We start from the raw sequence: 22073 nt of genomic DNA on the forward strand, positions 1-22073 counted from the left end.
AAAAAAAAAGGTAAAATATTTCTAGTATTTTTTAGAAGATTTTATTTATTTACTTTTAGAGAGAGGGGAAGGGAGGGAGAGAAACATCAGTGTGTGAGAGAGACAGTGATCTGTTGCCTCTCACACACCCCAACCAGGGACCCGGCCTGCAACCCAGGCATGTGCCCTGAGTGGGAATCAAACCAGCGACCTTTCGGTTCATAGGCCGGCACTCAATCCACTGAGCCACACCAGCCAGGGCTACTTAGTTTTTTATACATCCATTACTTTCAAGTTATTCTGACATATCGGTATCCTAGTCAATCCATCATTTTGATAAAATTGCTCATAAAGCCTTGTGACCACCTCTGTCTGGGACAGACCATCCTATCCTGGCATCTCCTGACTTTGCCCTTTTACTGGGGAGTCCCTTTACTTCTCTTCTGGGGTAGATCTCTTCTTTCCTGGATCTCATATATTTATTTCTCTTTCTTGGTTTATTCACTCATTTTCATAGTGCACGTCCTCTTGTAGATTCATTAAAAAGGACGCATGAGAAATAAGATTTTTGAAACCACAGATTTCTAAAAACACCATTCCAACCAGAATGACAGTTTGACTGAGCACAGAATTCTAGTTGAAAATAATTTTCCCTCAATTTCTAAGACACTGTTGGTTTCTAGCTCCCAGGACTGCCATTCTGAAATTTGAAGCTATACTAAATCCTGATCCTTTCTCTGCATATGACTGTTCTCTCTTTCTGGAAGCTTGCAGGCTTTTATTTGTCCTTGGTGTTCAGAAATTTCACAATGACGTACCTTTGTGTGGTTCTATCATCCATTATGGTGGGCATTCGGTGGACCCCTTTGATCTGGAAACAAGTCTTTATGAATTCTGGGAAACTATTTTGTTAATGATTTTCTTCCCTCAACTTTCTCTATTCTCTCCCTGGAACTCCCATTATTTAGAAATTGGACCTCCTGGACTCTCCTTAAATGTTATATTGTTTTCTACTATTTTCATCTTTCTGTCTCTTTACTTTCTGAGAGACTTCCTCTCAACTGTATCTTCCAAACTATTGAGTTTAACTTTTTTATTGTTTTTATTTTCCGAGAGATCTTCTTTTTGTTTGTTTGCCATAGGAGGGTTCCTTTTGAAACCAGCATCCTGTCCTTACTTCACAGTTACCTTATCTTCTATTTCTGGGGAGATTAAGAATAAGGTGTTTGTTGTTGCTGTTGCTTGCTTTGGTCTAATACGTGCTTTCCATGGAAATTTGGTACTCCTTGACCGTGTGCTCATATGTAAAAGCGGGAGAATGCAAAGTTAATAGGCACTCTGAGGATAGGGGCGGGACTTTTAAAGTATGGGTCTCACTGCAGAATGACCTGGTTGGGCTATTTCATTAGGGGAAAACCCTTTTGTCAGTAAGCTCAGATGGTTTCTTTTGGGCTGGGCAGATTCCCCAGAGATAACTCGATCTACTGTCTGGAAAGCACAGACCTGGCTATCAGCATTCTGAAGAACTAAATGGGGAAAGCAGGCATCAGAACACATTCATTCACCCAACCTCCATTGTATATCAGGCTGGTACTCTGCCCCCAAATGTACCTCATCCCCCTAATACAGAGACCCTCTATTTTGCCTTTTTAAAGAGTAAATCTTTGGTCTTTGCTGAGAATGAGGAAGAGCATCTAGGGATCTCTGGCTTCTGAAACAGACTTTTAACCAATCTTCATTATTTCAGCACATGCCTTGCCACACCCACCTCCCCTTTAAAAAGGGCCAACTACTGAGCCTTCTGGGGACTGCCCAGTGCAGATAGGGTCTCGGCTTTCCCCTCTACTGGCACAGGATTCCAATTTCTTGAGAACCCAAGTCATTTAATAACTGCCCATCTACTTTTCACTTATAACACTTTGTTGCTCTTGCCTCCTCTTTTGTTTTCTCCATCCTTATATGGATTTACATCTTTCTAAAACAACTGCTTTACTGTTCTTTTAGTGTCATTTCAGGAAGGGATGAGAGCAGATTTCCATGTTTAATCCACCATTTTTACCTAGGTGTTCCTGTGAGGTTTTTCTAGGGCCAAAGCTGTCTCCTAACTCCAGTGAATCACTCCATGTTAAGAGCATATCCTATCTAGATGCATTTCTGTGAGCAAAACGTCTGTCTACCCCTTTATAAAGATTTCTATTTGGTAGCTCTGGGTTACTTCTGTGCTCCAATTGGTGGTGTCATGTAATATGAGAAAAACATTTTGGTTAAGATTAAGACAGTGACATAAGAAAAGTTAAGAGATACAAGTATTTCTTAAGTACCAAAAAGAATAGAGATTCAAAACAGTCCAAATGAAGTCAGAAATAATTCCCCAAGACCACATTTACTCCAGGAGAAAATAGGAATCGCCCAACTACTTGGGCACCCACTCAGAAACAGCTGACTGGGACTGACTGACATTCTCACCTCATGCACTAAGGCGCATGTCATCATGGAACGCGCTACATACGCAGGCCTCTATCCAAAAACACTTCATTTTTACACTTCAGGCCTTTACAATTCAGACTGGACACTGTCACACTTCTACCCTGACATTACTTTTATGGTCTATCGTGAGTGGATCAAGGTTGGAGAACTAATTTAAGCAGAAATCAGTATCAGAAATCAGACGTTTCTTAGTCAATGACAATAGCCAGCAATCATCTCAACAAGTGACTCTTACAAGTCCACGTAGGTAGAGAATCAGCACACAGATGTTCAGTTACCTATCTCCATCGGTACCGCAACCGTGCTGTAAGTTTCCGTTCTACAGGAGCCTGAGTTTCAGAAGAAAGCCAACACTCTACCGGCCAATCTGGGAAGGCCAGGAAAAGGCAATAAAGGCAGTAAGTACCTGCACTGATCCCCCATGGCGGTCTGCAGCCAAGTGAGACGTCAGGTACGAGGTATTGGTCTGCCGGCTGGGCTGGATTTCCCACTCTCCTCGGCGCTCTGACGATGCAGTCTGCTCAGGCATTAGGAAGCATGAGAGCGAGATGTTGAAGGAAAGGTGAAGCAACAGCAAAAAATAACAAAATCAAGTACATTAGCGTCCCTGAGGGTTCTGTTTTTGTTTTTGATTTTAAATTAACTGCTGCAAAGCACTGGGAAGAAGTTAGCTTGGCTACACTCAATTCAGCCTGGTGAACCAATCAATACATGACAGTCTGCACACAACAGACCGCCCTCACCCCAGACACAGAGAAAAATCACCAAAAAGAGTAAAAGATAAATAAATAACCAAAAGTTGGAACCACCTTTTAGCTTCCACATTAATAAAATTTCAGTAGCAACTAAGCAGACCAAATTCAGAATGTTAAGACTGTTGAACAAAGGAATAATCATACTTACAAATCATTTCACTGACTAAAGATCACTCTATCAATCTAAACGGACAGCAGTCAATACAGAAAATCCCTAGCATTAGGAATCAAGATAATATGCCTTGTCCTTAAATAGGGAGCCCACTACTCTTAACATAAAAGTCCACGAGACTCCAACCCAGACAAAATGAGCTGTGGCAGTGGCTGGAATATGCTTGCTTCGCTGAAAGAATGAACAAACCATCTCTTCAAAAGCAGGTTCATAGATAAAGAATATGAAAAGATGGGGGGAAAAGAAGGCTATAGTGTTTTCCTGATTCCTTTAATTAACAGTCCCAAGTCTGGAATTAGAAAAAGTTTAGATATGACCACTATGAATTATTTTCTTCTAGAAAGCAAAAGGCAGATCTTTTCCCAGCAAGAGGGCTTCCATTCAAACCCTTTTTGGATGCTGCTTTCCCCTCTGCAATCATTCAGGCGCTCTCCACCTCTTTTTTAAAGCTCACATTATTCTGATCTTGCTCAGATGTGACTTTTTCCTGAAGAATCTGTTTAGGTGCCTCTTCCCCTGCGCCAGATGGCTGAGGAGGTGTTAGCGTCATGGTGCTCAGCTGTACCAGTCCTAAAGCTCTCCAAAAATGAAAAACGAGGAGTTGGAGAGGCAGCAATGAGGGATTAGTAAATCAAATTTTAATTGCTGCTGATATAAACAGCAGCAGGGGCTGTGATATGATATTGCTACTCTGTGTGAAACCAGTAAGAGTTCTATAAATCTTAGAAATGCTCCAAGCTATAGATGTTGTGTTCTGTAAAAAAGAAAAGAATGGTGAAGCGGTGGTTGAAGGCTCCATGTTCACGCTCCCCTTCCTATTGAAAACAGTTGTTTCAAGCTTACCTATAAGTCACCAAAAAGGCTTTCCGTACTTTTTTTTTTTAAGCCTCATATACCAGCTACAGCGTACTCATCTTCTTTGTTAATGGAATATGAAGTCATAAGGGTAACAGTACTATGACGGAACCTGGCCATGTTTTCTGATGTTCCTCAGGGAATGAGCATATTCTGTAAAAAGGCAGCTGTATTACTTTGCTTGCTGCATACTCTTACAATAGGGGGGTTTGGTTTTATACTGCTGGTCACATTTGAGAGAACCAAAGCTACCCCAAATAGACACCCTCTCCAATTATTTCTGCCAACAGAGGTTCAGACGTTTAATTTTCCAGAATAACACTATGGTTTATAACATAATCATAACTGTTTTACATAACTTACTGGCAATGTCCATACCCTCAGAGCCCTTAATCTCACTATTCTCACTACTAGAGATATGGGGATAAAGCTGTTCCTCTAATATTGTAAGTAGTATGTGTAACTAGCATCTATTAGCGATAGCCTCTTCAGTTCTCTCTAGGACTTTTTTTTTTTTTTGTAATATTGAGGTAGACTATTTAAGCTCCTTAACTACTATACAGAACTGTCAGTTCTCAAAAATTTAAATGCTTATAAAATATCCAGACATTTATAAGCCAATGGGTGTTGTTTTGAGTTCTATGGTACGTGTTCAATGCAACTGCCTCTCTCATGAGTGCTGTTTTGCAAGAAATGTACATAAAACATCCATATGCTATTAAGCTTAACAAAACCTACAGTACTCTGCTAGTGTACAGCTGATCAACTATTATTTCTTCTTCTTGGCATGGATTTTTAAAAAAGATTTTATTTATTTACTTTCAGAGAGAGGGAAAGGGAGGGAGGAAAGAGAGGGAGAGAAACATCAACGTGTGGTTGTGTCTCACATGGCCCCCAACTGGGGACCTGGCCCACAACCCAGGCATGTGCCCCGACTGGGAACTGAACCAGTGACCCTTTGGTTCTCAGGCTGGCGCTCAATCCACTGAGCCACACCAGCCAGGGGAGACTTTGCTTTGTTTGTCTGTTTAATAGAGAAGAGTCATTTTGGGTCATGCCTGATAAATAAAGTGGGAGATCACTTTATCAAAACAAAAAAAACATGTGCCATAAAGCAATAAAGATGATATTCTTCTGTTTCATGTGAACTAGGCGTAATGAAAGAAATTCCTAATCAACTATTATTTCAACTTTTATTGACATACATATCAGAAGTCTACTTTAATATTACTATCCTATTCCTAGGCTATGTACTTGTTTATATTCATTCTAGCTAAGTAAATAAAAAAGAACCAAGATTTTTGCCTAAATGCAAATAGAAAGGTATGTTTCAAAGGGCTAAAAGTCACACTTCATTTCCATCCTCAAAGTAATGTGCTACTTATGTTTTAAAGAGAGAAAAATGTTAACATTCCCAGTTGCTTCATAAATGCTTCCAACCGTGACAAAGGAAGAGCACACCGCACCACCCTGTACTATTGCCTCCCAACGCCTTCCACATCCTCTGGAAGCAACAAAACCAAGTGACAGATGCGAACCTGGGATTGAGAGGTTTATTACTTCAGGAATTGCCTTGTATCACAATGCTAAGCTCGAGGGCTGTTCTTTTCTGGAATTTAAGGGCTTGGATTGGTATCTGAAAGCTGATGCAGTAGGAAGGGTCACTTGCCAGTTTTAGAAAGCAACCGAGCCCCTAGGAGCTAGATGAAACCAAGGACTGCCAATAACTACAGCACTCTGCTAGCGCACCTTCCCCCGAAAGGTGTTCTAGGCAATGCTGGTACGTAGGGGTTATGACTAGGCACAACCAGCACAGGAGCTAGGCAAACCGAAAGAGGAAATTGGCATGTAAAACCTTCCCTCTTAAAGATCACTCATCCAAGTGTGTGCACCTAAAAGGATATCAGGAGCATCTATGGAGAGAAGAGCATTCAGCAAAATCAATCTCTCTGCATTAATGGAGAGGCAGAGGTCGACAATGAGTGTGTGAATCCCTAAAGGTAGCAGCATGACTCTCAAGCAGTGGGAATTCCTTGGGGGGACACTTCAAAATTTTCAGTTGTGACTGTATTACCGGTGTGGAAATGCTTGGCAATATCCAGTAGGTGAGCGTGGAAACAAGCAGCAGCAATCCAGGCAATCCGGCATGGCATAAATCAAAGGCAAAGCTAACAAAAAATACTTCAGGAAAAACACAGAAGCCTGGTGTGAGAATTCCAAACCACCCCCTGTGCCCAGGGCAGAGGAAACAAACCTCTCCCAGAAGCCATTTGGAAGGAATTAAGGGACAAACAAAGGAAAAAGACACTAACAAGAACGCAGGAAAACACAGTTTGAAAACACCTCAGATGCCACCCCTATCTATGCCTTAAAAATTATTTCAAATTCTTATTGGAGCAAACATACTGGTCTGAAGCAAAAGGCAGGCAAAACATCTTTCTCCTGTATAGCAAACAAGAACAATCCTATTCTTCACATAAAGCTATTTTCAAAAATTAATTTTGATTACATTCACAAAGAATTTTATCCATTTCACTATTTATTGCTCCTGAAATACTTTAAAAGTTGCCATCTACACAGAACATTTGGGCTTCCCTTGTCAGTCTTCTAAGACTTTATTTTATAATCTTTAACTATAATTAATAAAAATAGAGACTGAGCCCTGACTGGTGCAGCTCAGTGGATTGAGCTCCAGACTGTGAAGCAAAGGGTTGCCAGTTCAATTCCCAGTCAGGGCACATGCCTGGGTTGTAGGGCAGGTCCCCAATAAGGGGTGTGCAAGAAGCAACCACACATTGATGTTTCTTTACTTCTTTCTCTCTTCCCTCTAAAAATAAATAAAATCTTTAAAAAACAAAACAAACAAGAACAGAGACTGAATAGTACCAAAGGTTAGCAATAAACATACTATATTATATTATCTCTTACCACACTTCCAAGATAAAAATTTAATGTAGTGGGGGTAAGATGAGGAAGAAAGAATGGGGAAGGAAGAATGGTAAAGGAAGCGCTTTAAGAAAATTTGAGGGTATAACAAACCTTAGATAGGAAACTTTAAAAAGCTGGCAAGGTTATTGAAATACATACTTTAATAAAGATAAAAACTTCCTTCTATTAAGCTCATAAAATAGAACCAATTTTCCAATGCCAAACAAAGGTTAACCCATGTAACCTGTCGTGTGTACTAAAAGTGACTTCCCATATTCTACAGTACATACTTGATCATGTATCAGCAGCATGTGAAAATCATTGATAACTTGGAAGAAATTGTTACCAAGCTCAATGCTATGTGGGCCCACAGAGATGACAGTTTCACTTCTGTGGAGCTCAGAGAAAAACCACAGGAACCATCCTAGCGGTTTAAAATTCACTACTTAAACCCTTGCCCTATTCCTACTCAAAATGGTATAAGATGCCTTCCCTAGGGAATCATTCTTTATCTAGGGAAGATTACTCCAGAATCACCTTCCTACAAGGAAGTGCCTCAGGATACAGGGTGTCTGCTGAAATAAAAAATATTGAAGAATGCACACAGAAGAAAACCTTTAACGTGGCATCGAGAATTAAGAGCAACGGTGCGCAGCAGTGCCTAGGTGACAGGAAGGGAGAAACTAAGAAAGAGATCGCATTTCAGTTGTTCACTTGCTTGTTTCAGTGCCTCTGTAGGGTTAAGACCCCAGAAATGAGGAGGGACAGGCCCATTCTGCACTGAGCTCCATGCTGGAGGGGGCAGGGCAAGTGTGAAATCTCTACACCTGAGCTCCCGCTGGACAGCAGGCAGCAAATTAGGAAATTACACATGGGTGAGGAGGCAAATTATCCTTGAGCAAACTCACACACGCCTTCAACCTTCAAACTCTAACTAAACCTCGCTGAAAATGAAGCAGTACTCTGTAAAAAGGAAGGGAATATCGAATGAATCAGCTTTTTTTTTTTTTGAAGGCTCCTGGACTTTAAAAAAATACTAAAAGATATTCATTTTATGAAGATCTCCGGCCATCTTGGCTACTTACAAATCTGGTCTAATCTGCCCTTTGGAAAAGCTATGCTCACTACATTCAATAAGCGCCCCAGCACTAAACCATGTATTTTTCTACGTCTATCTATTCCTTAAATCTAATCCCTCGGAGTGTAGACACAAACAGATAAACCTGAACCATTCTTTTACTGGAGGTACATCTTCTTTAGAACTCAGCATGACTGGACTCATTCAGGTTTTGTTATTTATTTCTCGTGTGTTTATAAGGTACGGAGTTAGTTTAAATACAGTTCTAGAAGGATGAGGGATCAGCTCTGCTGATTTTAGATTCATATTTTCCTGCCTAGTCAAAATGGAGAATTTGCAAGTGAACGGTAGGAAATTAAATCTAGTAGGAAATTACAAAGTATAAACTCTTTTCCTTAAACATGTGCTACACATATAAAGATTAATAAGCAATATTTTGAGAGTCAATATTATCAGGGATAGGATACCATGTCTGGAAAAGTTTAATGGTTCTTGATGACCAACAGGACTCTTTCCAACCTCAAAACAGATCTGTTCTCCCTAACCTTGCAGGCCACGTACCCTTCCGTCATGTGCCCACAGAAAACCGACCAGATAAAAGGAGTCCAGGGGAGAAAAGGAATGATCAGAATTGCTGAAGCACGGCAGCACGTGCCTGTGTAGCTTTTACCTGAGTGAGGATTGTCACAGCTTAGATTTAAAGTTCCGAAGGAGCAGAAAGCATGTATATCCTAGTTAATGCAATGTTTTATATTTAGTGTGTTGAACAAGCACACTGAATAAAACCTTCAACAACACAATATACTCTAATATTAGATCTCTGGATACTGGCAAGTCTTACTTCCTGATCGAAGTGGATCAGAAAATGCAAGGGAAGCTTTGCCAGGTAGACAGAAGTATGAACCTTTTTGTCCCCTTCCTGTGGGATGCAGAGTTCTTCAAAGAACCAAAACCATGAAAAGATTTACCATATTTGGAACTGGGGAAAGGCAAAGAGCCAGGGTAAAACTGACAGAAAAGACTAACCCATGGGAATCTTTCTGAATGGATCTAGTTTTTAGGAATATTTATTCTATCCAATCTCATGATTTAATTACAGTTTTCTAGCTGGGTAAAAATAAATATTCAAAAATTGTTCTTAAGAATCCGATATTACAACAGTTTTAAAAAGACAGAGCCAACACAGGTGAGTTTAAATGCAGTTCTTTGAGATCTATTACCATGTCTAGGAACCAAACAGTACTCAATCCAAAATACCTATGACCTATACCAAAGCAATTTCCCCTGAAAATTCTCATTGTGATGGAGAACTAACACAACTGCCTGAACTTACACTGCATCGAGAGCCTGTTGTGTTTTTTACCTTTTCCTTGAGCAGACAATCTAGCCCTATTCTGGCTGCCAAGTGAGGCAGAGTGGCTCTTTGTGGAAAAAGAAAACAAGTAGGAAGAAAAGTTTCAAACTTATTTTTCATGGGAGGTTAAATAAAATCTATATCTTAAACGTCTGATTTCATCTATGCTCGTTTGACAGATTCATTCATTCACTCAAACCATTATTTAGGTGTCAGAAATATAGTAGAGAACAAAACAACAAAAATCTCTACCCTTACAAGACTTGTATTTGAGAAAGACCCCCAAAGGTTAAATGTTAAATGTTCTATAGCCGAAGGCTTGGGGTAACCAAAATCAAGTTCTCAGCTCCTGCTCTTTCCCCTCCTACTCTTAAGTTTGGGGCTAAACAGACCTTTAAACTCCCATGCTCACTACTCTACCACACAACTGATGGGCAGATTTACCCCAAATAAAGAGGGCTCTTTAAACACTATCATCAATGTCATGTCCGTGCCTCGATTTCCCAAAAGCTCTCTGGTTTTTTGAGAGCTATCCTCCACCTACTAGCCATCTTCAGCTGAGATACACTGCTAGTATTTCAAACTCAAGATGCCTAAATTCAAACTCCAAGTAAGTTTCTCCCCCAACTTTTCCATTTCTGGTAATAGTACCACCAACCTCCTAATTATCCAGGCTTAAAACCTCAGCAATAGCTTTGACTCATTCTTCTCCCTCAACCCAGACATCATGCGGGCTGCTAATTCCAGATTATATCCCTGCGCCATTTTCCAGTTCTGTTTCATGTTTACTACTGTAGCCCACCAAGGCCGCCCCTTTACTTCTCAAGGGAACTCATTGTCTTCTTACTGGTCTGCATGCTGGCTGCCAGGCTATTACTACCTTCTGGGCCAAAAGATTTCTAAATCAAAGTTTTGATCATATCACTCTGTTCGGAAACCTTTCCTCCTAGTCTGTCTCCTTTATTCACATCATATATTTTAGCAAAATGGAACTAGATAATTTGCTGTTACCCATATTTTCTTTTTGGCTTGACTTTCTTCTGGCTTGGAAATGACTTTCATTTCCACTTAATTCTTCTAAGAGCATTTCAAATGCAGCTTCTTTCATGAAACTCCCTGTCACACTCAGAGTAGATGAAATGCCTCCTTATAATCCCTGATGATGGTAACTGGCAAGTTGGGAAGCTTATCTGTTCTGCCTCAGGCCATAATTATCTGGCTACCTGGCTTATCTGCTCGTCATTTCTTTGAGAACAAGGACTCATACGTATCCTGGTATCCCCAGGACGAACCTCACGTAGTAGGTCCTCAGCTAGATTCACTGAGTCAAAGTTGCTGAATAAATATTTGCTGACTTCAAAACTTGAAGAGAATTAGTCTAAAAAATCATACTGCTTTCAACCCTAGACTCATAACAGGGACATATTTAGCTGCAAGTTTTCTTTAAAAAAAATAAGCACAAGAAAACAACCTTAGAGATGGAATATAGGCAATGAAACCACAGACTAAACACAGTGGAAAGACTTAACAGACACTAGAAATCCATTTACCCATAGGACACAGGGCAGAAAGAATTCTACTCAGCAAGGATTCAGAATCCTGCTGGAAAGGAGATGTAAAACTTGCAATAATATGGGGAATTTCAATCCCTCAGCGGCCACAGGATACTAAAAATCCTGAAAGGAAAAAATCAGGGAGATCTTCAGATTCAACTCTTCAAAATGAAGCTTATTGCCTTTCAGATGAGATCTCATTTAAAAGTACATTGAAATTGTCTGTACTTTCTCAGATACTGTATGACCTCATTTTCTACCTTGGCAATTGTAAGTTTGCAACCATCTGTTGTTCCCATACTTTAAAAATCCCTTCGAAACAGCAGCACTGATTATGAATTCACTGAAGCAGAAAACATCAGGGAAACCAAAGGAAACACGATTTAGTTTTCAAATATTCCAAAAACCATGAGCAGGCAGATTATGTTGATGAGACTTCACTGATTACTTAAATTACTTATTTATTTTTCTATATCTTTTCTATTTAAAAGCATTTTCTTTTTTAAAAGGCAAATTTCAATAAATGCATTTTCATTGTAAGGTAATATAACCTCATTATAGAATAGTTTAGAAAAATATTACCCAGAATACTACCTCTTCCAACACTAATTATGTTATTAATACTTTGGCATTATCTCCTCTCATTGATTCTCTCATTTTTCCTTTTCCTGAGGGGAAAGCTTCAGGGATTTCTAATTTTGTATTCTGACTTCCACTATACAAACCATAAACATTTTCAGGTTGCTCCAAGTTTTCCTAAATATTTTTTTAAGTGACCATATAATATTTACAAGTCATTTTTATTATAACCCAGTTTGTTTGATAAAAGATTTGAGCCAGATCCATAAGCATTCCCTTATAACTGGATAGGTGGGTCATTTCTAAAACTTTGCCACAAATGGCATTGTGACAATTTTATACACGTAACCTAACCTGTATCTCGGGTTGTTTTATTATGATTGATTCGAAGAAGTAAGATTATTCTATTAGACAGGACAGTAACTTTGTCAATTTCTAGAGTATTTGCAACAATTTTCAAAGACCAATGTATAACAGGGTCAGTTTAACTGTGTTCTCAACTATGCTTTTAAAAAGGGGGTAGGAGAGAGAACAACTGCAGGAGTTGACAGTATTCTGTTGTCAATTTGCAATTCTGAGCCAACTACTTCAGTGGAAGCACGGAACTATAAATCCAATTAGGGTGCAGTTGGCTAAACCCTATCTTTTTGCCTATCTACTCTCTAATACAGAGATTTCCTTCGTTTATACATTTCTTTTTCTTAACCACCAAGCCACACACTCTGCCAAGCACATGGACTTACTGGTGAGCCTATCTATATTTTGCATGTACTTCACTGTACATACTGTGTGCATGTCATCCTACAGACTACTTTTAAGCTATGTGCTTTCGCATGTGCATCTGTGAGAGAAGTGTCATTGCATGTAAAAACACCTGTGAACACAAAAAGTGAGGTGAGGAGCGGGGAGAAACATGCTCACGTGCAGGTAATAATGACTGTGTGCACACGCACAAGCACGTGTATACTGTTTATCTGTTTATTATTCTTTGCTTATTTGTCTACTGAAGTCCTCATTTTTCGTTCAGCAATATAATAGACTCCTCATGTTCATTTCCCAATTAGTTTCTCCTCTCTTTAAATGTCGTCAAGTTTTTAGATTTTTGTGTGTTTTTACCTCCTGTCTTTATGCTAAGAGAAGCCTCTCATTCAGACCACTAGCTTCCTTGGGCACGAACACTGAAAGGGAGATGTTATAGCCTTCTCTGGAGTGGCCCGAAGCAAAGCTGGGTCTTTATCCATAAGTCTAAAGTTAACCCGGGTACAGGGACAGAGGTGGAGTGGAGGTGCCAGTTCATTCCCAGGGCAGCTGGAAGTCCAAATCACCCATCCTTCTGAATAGCAAGGAGAAGCCAGCACTGGCAAGAGCTGCACCCTGGAGTGCCACTGCGAACCCAAAGTGGGTTCGCCTGTACATCCTGTCTGCCAGCAGGTCCTTTCAGCCAACAGTTTCCGACAGGCCCAGATTCTCTAAAGCGGATGCTTCATGTAAGGCAACTGGCTCTGTTTCAGTGCCATTACACAAATCCGGAGGGATGCCAGAATGCCAACCCGCCACACCAGTGAAAGCTGGTGTGCTCTTTATCTTTAATTTCAATATACACACTTAAGCAGAGAAGCTGAAGAATTTCGGTGCTGGCATTAGCCACAAATAAAGGGAACGTCTGAAACAGTGAAGGTCCAACACATACCTGATTTCGCAAAGGCTGTTGCGATGGCCGATCCCTGTGTGTGTGGCTTTCTCGAGTTATTGCAGATGCACCAGAATCTACATGAACTGACCCTACTGGAGTAGGCTGGAAAATATAACAGAAAGTCAAATGGGGAAAACAGGTCCAACTCATGCCTCTGCAAAGGACAGCACCATTCACATTCTAATAGAATAGAGTGATTATTATTTTCGGCCACCAAAGGCAGTTTCAAGTCTTTGTGTCTTCTCAGTTTGCTTATCTGCAAAAAGGATGTACTTGATCCTCAATAATTCATTGGCGAGTAGCTTGCCTTTGAAAATTAAAAAAAGAAAATCCCACAGTGATGTCTGTTAGCACACTCTCAGGCCCTGTGATGCCTGGCCAGGAGAGCAAGCTCAAAAGTGTCTGTGGTGCTGGGTGACACTCCTACAGAAGTCAAGCACCTTAACAGCTTATGTAGCTCCAGCTTCTCGATCATTCAAATAAAAATTCTTCAAAACTGGCTTAAATTCTGGTATCTTAGGACATACTGGTCATAATCTTAAAAACATATAATAGTAGTTATTCCTACTTCCTAATTCTAGTAAGAGCAATCTATGGCATCACCCTGAAACGGTTGGTAAGTGTTAAGTCTACAGTCAGAGAAATGTTTTTTCTTTCTGCTCATAGATTTAAGCAGGAAGTCTGGCGAGTAAAGGGGTGAGGTGGAGCTGGTCTAAGGAGAGAAGGTAAAAAAGGATATACTCACAATAGGCCTCCCGACCCAGTCGTAGGCGTAGTCAAAGGTGTAGCCTTTCCTTTCAAAGAGGTCTGTGAAGAGGGTCCGTAAATACTCATAGTCAGGTTTTTCGAAGAAGTCTAATCGCCTGACATACCGCAGGTAGGTCGCCATCTCCTCTGTTAGGAAAGAGGTGAAAGGCCATGCTCAGTAGCCGAATGCTTCCCTTGGGTAGAAGCTCTGGGCCAAGCAAGCAATATTGTACAGGCTATTTGACACAGGTGTTTTCTTTATGGACCAAATGAAAGCAACGGAACTTATCTTGCTCTAAATAGCAATAAAAGAAAATTTAAGTTTTCTGGAGAGTGCCTTCATCTAGAGATCCCGAGTCACGGTTTTCACCTACTTCAAAGCTTTAGTCACATTTGCGAGTGTGCCCTTTTAGCACCTTACCTGGGAAGTTTTCACAGAGAGCTTCGATGGGAGTATTCCTTTTGGTGTCACCAATTTTTTGATATCTCTCTTTTAATGTATCAGCCTGTAGAGAGTACAGAGAGGAAGTGATTTGTAAAGAGGTGCTAAACAGGGGAGGCCCAGTGTGTCTGGGAACACAATGGCTGTTTCACTCAGACTGCCAGGGCTTGCTGGACAGTCTCGAGCGTTTTTCTCTCTAACACTAACAAATAAGAAATGCAGTAGAGATGATGCATTGAGATACATATAAAACATCTACTCTGTTCTGGAACGTTTACTTAAAAATATATTAGTCATCTCAGATAAGCACCATCAAATGTAATGAGACAAGTGGCTGGGATAAGAAAATAAAAATGTGTAGCAACATTATCAACACTGTAGAAGCGTAGTAGTCTCCCATGGCCACTGGGTTCAAAAGTGATTCAGCCTTCCCCTTACTAGATCAGATCTATGATCAGATGAAAAATACTGCTAATCCAAGTTGGGGCAGATAGACAGAGGGCTTTACATCATATATATTGTGAAGCTCAGTAGAAAACAGAACAAGGAGTGGAAAACAGTGCCTTTCCACAATGTGGTTCCAGAGGGAAAAGTGTTATCTACGATACAGGCGGTTCCAGAGGGAAAAGTGTTATCTACGATACAGGCATGGCTAACGAACAGGTGTGATCTATGTCAGTGGCTCAAAGCAGCCAAGTATGGTTTGCCCAGAGCTATAGACGGGGCTTCTGGAGCTCAGACCAACGATGTGGTCTCAAGAGAGTCTGCTGAGGCTCTCCACCTAGCCCACTGCACCTGCCTTCGAGCAGTAACATCCTAAAGTAAGGTGGAGAAATTTTAGACCTATCATTAAAATGATTCATGGACCATGAGAAAGTTTCAAATGATTAATCACACATACAGGAATGCACTGTTTGGCTATATAATGAGCAAATGGGATGTGAAGCACTACTTGACCACTGTCAGTATCAATGAGAAGACGTGCATGAATGACTAGGAGAAGACTATGGAGGAGAGGTTAAGTGAGGAAGTTAAGGGGAAAGAAAGAAAATCTTCCTGAAAGGAAGGGGTAGAAGCCTTACTTTTCAAGATTATGTTCTCGAGAGCACAGCAGAATCAATCATTCTGCCCTTTTGGAGGGGGTAGAGAGTGTAGGAGGGGGTAGCGGGTGTAGCAGTATTCAAAGCTAGTGATTATGTTTCTTTCCATACTAACATGTTGATATAAATTCAACTCAAAAATGTGCCTCACATTTAACTATCTAATGGGACTTAGCATGGGTTAGAAGCTTACCATTTTCTAGTTTATAGCCAGAGACATGGAGTAATTACAATGGTTGTATTTATAATAATTAACAATTAACTTTGACCTATATGTACTGTACTGACACCTACCAAAGGCAGGCTATTTATTTAAGCTACACGTTTCTCAAGGAATGGCTACTGTTTGTATAGGCCTCATTCAATACAACACTTGAAGAGCAATGTTAAGCTTGTATTTTTGTTTTAGTTCAGGTGAGCACTCAGCCTGCATACAATGAACAAATATTTTCCAGCTCCCCTCAGGAACACACCCAGCCCTGCTGGCCTTGCTGGTAAAATGTGTAGCAGCTGCTGTCATCAATTTGTCCCAGAAATTCCCCAACACACTGGGAACACTCATCTTGCTACATAATAGTAGTGGGGGAGGCATAATGACAGAGAAAAGAGGAACTGCCAGCGCTGGGAGGGAATGAGGGAAGAGATTATGGAAAATCCAAAAACAAGGAATATGGATTCAGAAGGGGAAATAGATAAAACATGAGCAAAACAGAGCTTCGAACTTCAGGTAAGCATTTACAATACAGACTGATGTAACTAGTCCCGCTTTTCATCTCTTATCCAGTCCCCTTCCCATTCGCACTTCTGGCAGACAGCAAGTCAGCAACCCTTTCGTTAACAACTGAGCATTGAGACAAAGACCTCCGCCGAGCACTTTCAAGGATACCTTGAGTCCTTGCCAGGGCAGGCTGCCTCGAAGGAAATACATGAACATATGGCCTAGGGCTTCCAAATCATCCCGCCGACTCTGTTCTAAAAGGGAAGACAGATCACACATTACATTTGCAGTTATGGAAGTAGAAAGGGGCTCAAAACCAAAGCAGTCCGTTCAGAAACCCTTCTGCTCTAGAAGGGCTCTGCTTATGAATGCTTTGTGTATCGAAACCAGCAACAGTATTTTAAATCAAGACAAGAAAGACAATGTGCACCTCCTTTGTCTAGACCTGTCTGTCACTGGCAAGTAAATATGAAGTAAAAAGAGCAAATACTAAGCTAAAACCAAGTCCAGACCACTAAACAGTGAGTAACCACCCCTCACTCAATACTGTCACCTTCCTGAAAGTGCAGTAATTTAAATGAAACGTTATTTTCAGTATATGGGCTACAATTACCCTTAGTTACCATCAGAGAAAGTGAGCAGCGGACTAGCAGCTAAAGCTGTTTAAACCGTCCAATCTGGCTAGGCCTGTGAAGACATAGTTGCAGAATGCCTGGCATACATGGCTAGTAATTTCTATTAATCGTAAAAATTAATAAAAAAACTAATGTCGAAATTTAATTTGATAAAATCAAACATCAGTGTATAATCTCTCGGTTCCATTCCATTTGCACCATGTTCCACAGCCACCTTAAGAAAAATTTAAAATTTACTACTGAAGTGCCCTTTGTGGGCATCTAAAACAGGATCCCTGCATTCTGGGGGCTTATCATAAGACAGGTTGCTGGGTTTTTCTTTCTTTAATTGGAATTATGCAATGATAACTGCAGATCTATAATTTCATCTCAGAAAACATCCTATACACCACTGGTTGTCAGACTGAGTTTAAGTAGTTCCTGCCTCCGTTTCTAATTTGCCAATGACAGTTCATCTCAGACATTTTATGTGTTTACTTTTCAGAATCAAATTTAGGGCTTTATAAAAAAAAAAAAAAAAAACCATAAGCAAGACTAAGGGTCTACCTTAAATTTGACTGTGCTTTGTGCAGAAAGTAAAACCCAAGAGAGGGAAGCAGGGAAAACTACTCAGATAACTCAAAATACCAAAGCATGTGTTTAACTGTTGCCACCAAGCATGAGCAGTTTGCACGAAAGAGTTAACAGTGCTCTACTGTACAGAAAAACAAAGAAAAGGCAACTTTCAAATCTGCCACCTGAAGGTGGGTTCTTGGAAAGGTGGTCACTGGAGGCACCATGATATGATAAATAAGTAACATAAAATTGAGCTGATGTACATCAATTGAAATGATCTTTAAAAAAATAAAATAAAACAGCAAGACCAGGAGCTTTTGTCTACTCAGCTGGCCTAAGGTTTGCAATAAATTTTATATGTAATTGAAAACAAAAAGCCATCAGACAAAAGCAGTTTGGTAACAGAACTTAAACAAATTAAAAAAGAAGAAGCGGGTGAGTTGAGGCCTCCCACAAATCAGGGATGAGAGAGAAACCACACCCTGTAGTTTCTCATGCTACATCACACCTACTCATCAGCTCTCCATTTTTATATCCTGTAACAAGAGGCCCCTTGGTAATAAAAAATTCTCGACAAATGGTTGCACTTTAGCTAGTTGAACACTAGAGGGCAAAACTCTCCACATTTTCAATATTGATCAGCCCTACAGGAAATAAGGGCAACTTCTTTCTCTTCACAGCAAAGGCTAGACATTATAAAATGAGATTTTAAAGAAACTACTAGAACTGATAAATGAATTCAGTAAAGTAGAGGATACAAAATTAATATCCAGAAATCAGTTGCATTTTTATGTGTCAATAATGAACTATCAGAAAGGGGGACTAAGACAACAATCTCATTCAAATTGCTTCAAAATTAATAAAATACCTAGGAATAAAATAAGAAGACACTGAAGAAAGAAAATGAAGAAGGTACAAGTAAGTGGAAGGACATACACTGTTCATGGATAGGAAGAATTAACATCATTAAAACTCTCATACTACCTCCCCCCCAAAGCAATCTACAGATTCAATGCAATTCCTATCAACACATCAACGACATAGTTCATAGAACTAGAACAAGTGTTTCAAAAATCTGTACAGAACCACAAAGGCCCCAAATGGCACCAGTGATCTTGAGAAAGAAGAACAAAGTTAGAGGAAAAATGCTACCTAGTATCGAACTACACTATAAGGCCACAGTAATCAAAACAGCTGGATACAGGCATAAAAACAGATACATAGGTCAATGGAACAGAATACTGAGCCCAGAAATAAACCATGCCTTTGTAGTCAATTAATATTTAACAGAGGAGGCAAGTACATACAATGGGCTAAAGATAATTTATTCAATAAATGGTGCTGGGAAAATTGGACAGATATGTGCAGAAAAATGAAACTAGACCGCCTTCTTACACCACACACAAGAATAAATTCAAAATGTTAAAGACTTTAATGTTAATACTCAAAACCATAAAAATCATAGAAGAAAACATAGGCAGTAAAATCGTAGACATTGCTCGTAGCAATATTTTTTCTGATATATCTCTTCAGGCAAGTGAAACAAAAGAAAAAAATAAACAAGTGGGACTACATCAAACTAAAAAGCTTTTGCACAGCAAAGGAAACTATCAACAAAATAAAAAGACAAATGAGAGAACATAGTCACCGATACATCTGATAAGGGGTTAATAACCAAAATTTATAAAGAACTTAGAAAACTGAAGACGAAAAAACAATCCAATTAAAAATTGGGCAAAGGACCTGAATTGACACTTCTCCAAAGAGGACATACAGATGGCCAACAGATATATGAAAAGATGCTCAACACTGCTAGTCATTAGAGAAATGCAATTAAAACCACAATCAGATAACATCTCACACAGGTCAGAATGGCCATCATCAATAAATCAACAGACAACAAGTGCTGGCAAAAGGGGATGCGGAGAAAGGGGAACCCTTTTGCACTGTTGGTGGGCATGCAGACTGGTGCAGCCACTGTGGAAAGCAGTAGAGATACCTACACAAATTAAAAGTGGTACTACCTTATAACCCAGTGATTCAACTTCTGGGAATTTATCCGAATAAACCTGAAACACTAATTCGAAAGAACATAAGCACCCCTGTGTTCACTGAGGCATTACTTACAATACCAAGATTTGGAAGCAGCCCATGTTTCTACCAGTGGATGAGTTGATAAAACAACTATGCGACATTTATACAATGGAATTCTACTCAGCCAAAAAAAAAAAGAGAGAGAGAGAGAGAGAGAAAACTTTACCCTTTGAGACAGCATGGATGGACCTGGAGAACATTATGCTAAGTGAACTAAGCCAGTCAGAGAAAGACAAATATCATACAGTTTGACTAATATGTGGAATAATCTAATGAGAAAACTGGACTAACAAGCGAAATAGGCACAGACTCAGATAGCAGGCTGACAGTTCTAGGTGGGGGGTGGAGGGATGGAGCAAAAAAGAAAAGGGACTCATGTACATGGACTACAGTGTGGTGACTGCAGGGGTGGGGTAAGGGGGGGAATGAAAGAAGGTATAAGGGGGATATATGGTCATGGAAAAAAATACAATAAAAAATAAACTATTAAAATAGTGAAACAGAAAGTCTTTGCGGAGAGTTGTATTGGTTTCCTGCCTCAACAGTGATTGAATGGAACCTGGCCCTCAGTCCCTGTCCCAGCCAGCCACCCAGATCCATCCTTCTGCCACCTCCTCACAGTGCGAACTGCTCCAAGGCCCTTGCCACCACTCCAGTGCCTCGAAGCCGCCTGTCCTCCACCACTGATCATGACAACCACGTCCACCTTGAAGATGCACCAGAACTACCACCAGACCAACCTGGAGATCTATGCTTCTGTCTACCTGTCCATGTCTTACTCCTTTGGCCATGATGGTGCAGCTTTGAAGAACTCTGCCAAACACTTCCTCCACCAATCTCACGAGGAGAGGGAACATGCTGAGAAACTGATGAAGCTGAAGAACCCACAAGGTGGCCAAATCTTCTTCAGGACACCGAGAAACTAGACCCTGATGCCTGGGAGAATGGGCTGAATGCAATGGATGTGCATTACACTTGGAAAAAAGTGTGAATCAGTTACTACTGGACTTGCACAAACTGGCCACTGAAAAAAATGACCCTCATTTATGTGACTTCATTGAGACTGACTACCTGGAAGAGCAAGTGAATCCATCAAAGAGCCGGGTGACCACGTAACCAACCCGTGCAGGTTGGGGGCCCCTGAACCTGGCATGGCAGAGGATCGCTTTGACAAGCACTCTGGGAGACAGTACAGAGAGCGAAGGCTCAGGCTGCCTTCCCACCGCCACGGGAGTGACTTCCCTGGTCACCAAAGCAGTGTGTGCGTGTTGGAGTTACCTGCACCTTTTCTGTAACTTGTCTCATCCATTTGTGGATTTGATTTGTACCATTCCTTCAACTAAAGTAATTCAGTGCCCACCCCATGAGATTTTCAAAAATCAATAAAAAAAAGAATAATAAATACTTGAACCCACTGGAATGAGAAACAAAGTAACTTTCAAAACCAGAACCACGATAAACAGCTGTGGAATGTGGGATAATGGGAAAAACAATGGTTCTGGAGTCAGGTCAGCTAGATCTTGACCTATTCTTTCCATCACCTACTTTGGGCCTAATTTCCTCATCTGAAAATAAAGTGGTTGATAACCTGAAAAGTAGTTTTCCTGTTCTAAAACAATCTATGATAATTTAAGACATTAGGACCTTTCAAAAAAAAAATAGTGAAAACCAGAGCCATGATTAATTTTCATAATTCTTTGAACATTCTACGTATGTTCAAGTCAGTATTTCCACATGCCCTTGTTTATTCATGCAAGATATTTTCATTTTTTAAAGAAAAAAGGTTTCAGTGCCAATGAGACCAGTAGGACACAGAATTCTTCCACACCACAGAGTCTTGCTTTCAGCCAATCAGAAAGATGTGCCTGGTTTACATGCATCACATGCCTGATTTTACGTCAAATACAACACATTTTGTTGTAGGAAAGGGACTGGGTGACCTACCATTTTCACCCTAACGTTAAGCATTAAAGAATACTTAATGGGCTGGCTGCCCTAACCAGGGCTTAAATCAGTGGGGAAGGTGGTTAATCTCATGTGGTGATGTCAAGTTTAGGGAGCATCTTCCCTTATTTTTCTTTTATGAAATTAATAGACAATTTTCTCTAAGTCATTTGAAAGTACACCTCTTTTTTTCTTCATTACAACATGAAGGATACTACACATTTAAAAACCAACAGGATTAGCCCTGGCTGGTGTGGCTCAGTGGATTCAGTGCAGGCTGTGAACCAAGGTCACAAGTTCGATTCCGAGTCAGGGCACATGCCTGGGTTGCGGGCCAGGTGCCCAGTAGGGGCGTGTGAGAGGCAACCACACATTGATGTTTCTCTCCCTCTCTTTCTCCCTCCC

The 22073-nt window shown here is 40.3% G+C and overlaps 1 protein-coding gene across 4 annotated transcripts in view; it reads right to left on the minus strand.

The window, feature by feature from the left end:
- The window catches only part of CSNK1G1 (casein kinase 1 gamma 1), a 160361-nt gene that overhangs the window by 20126 nt on the left and 118162 nt on the right, over positions 1 to 22073 (minus strand). For 3 of the 4 annotated variants that reach the window (XM_045201122.2, XM_024568373.3, XM_071221984.1), the window contains 5 exons: positions 16609 to 16694; positions 14602 to 14686; positions 14179 to 14327; positions 13431 to 13535; positions 2873 to 2983 (listed from right to left, as the gene is read on the minus strand). In XM_045201122.2, coding sequence (XP_045057057.1) covers positions 2873 to 2983; positions 13431 to 13535; positions 14179 to 14327; positions 14602 to 14686; positions 16609 to 16694 — 536 coding nt within the window. The remainder of the gene's footprint in view (positions 1 to 2872; positions 2984 to 13430; positions 13536 to 14178; positions 14328 to 14601; positions 14687 to 16608; positions 16695 to 22073) is intronic. The other variant, XM_024568374.3, reaches the window with a different exon arrangement.

The sequence above is a fragment of the Desmodus rotundus genome, chromosome 7 (genome assembly GCF_022682495.2).
Source record: "Desmodus rotundus isolate HL8 chromosome 7, HLdesRot8A.1, whole genome shotgun sequence".
NCBI lineage: Eukaryota > Metazoa > Chordata > Mammalia > Chiroptera > Phyllostomidae > Desmodus > Desmodus rotundus.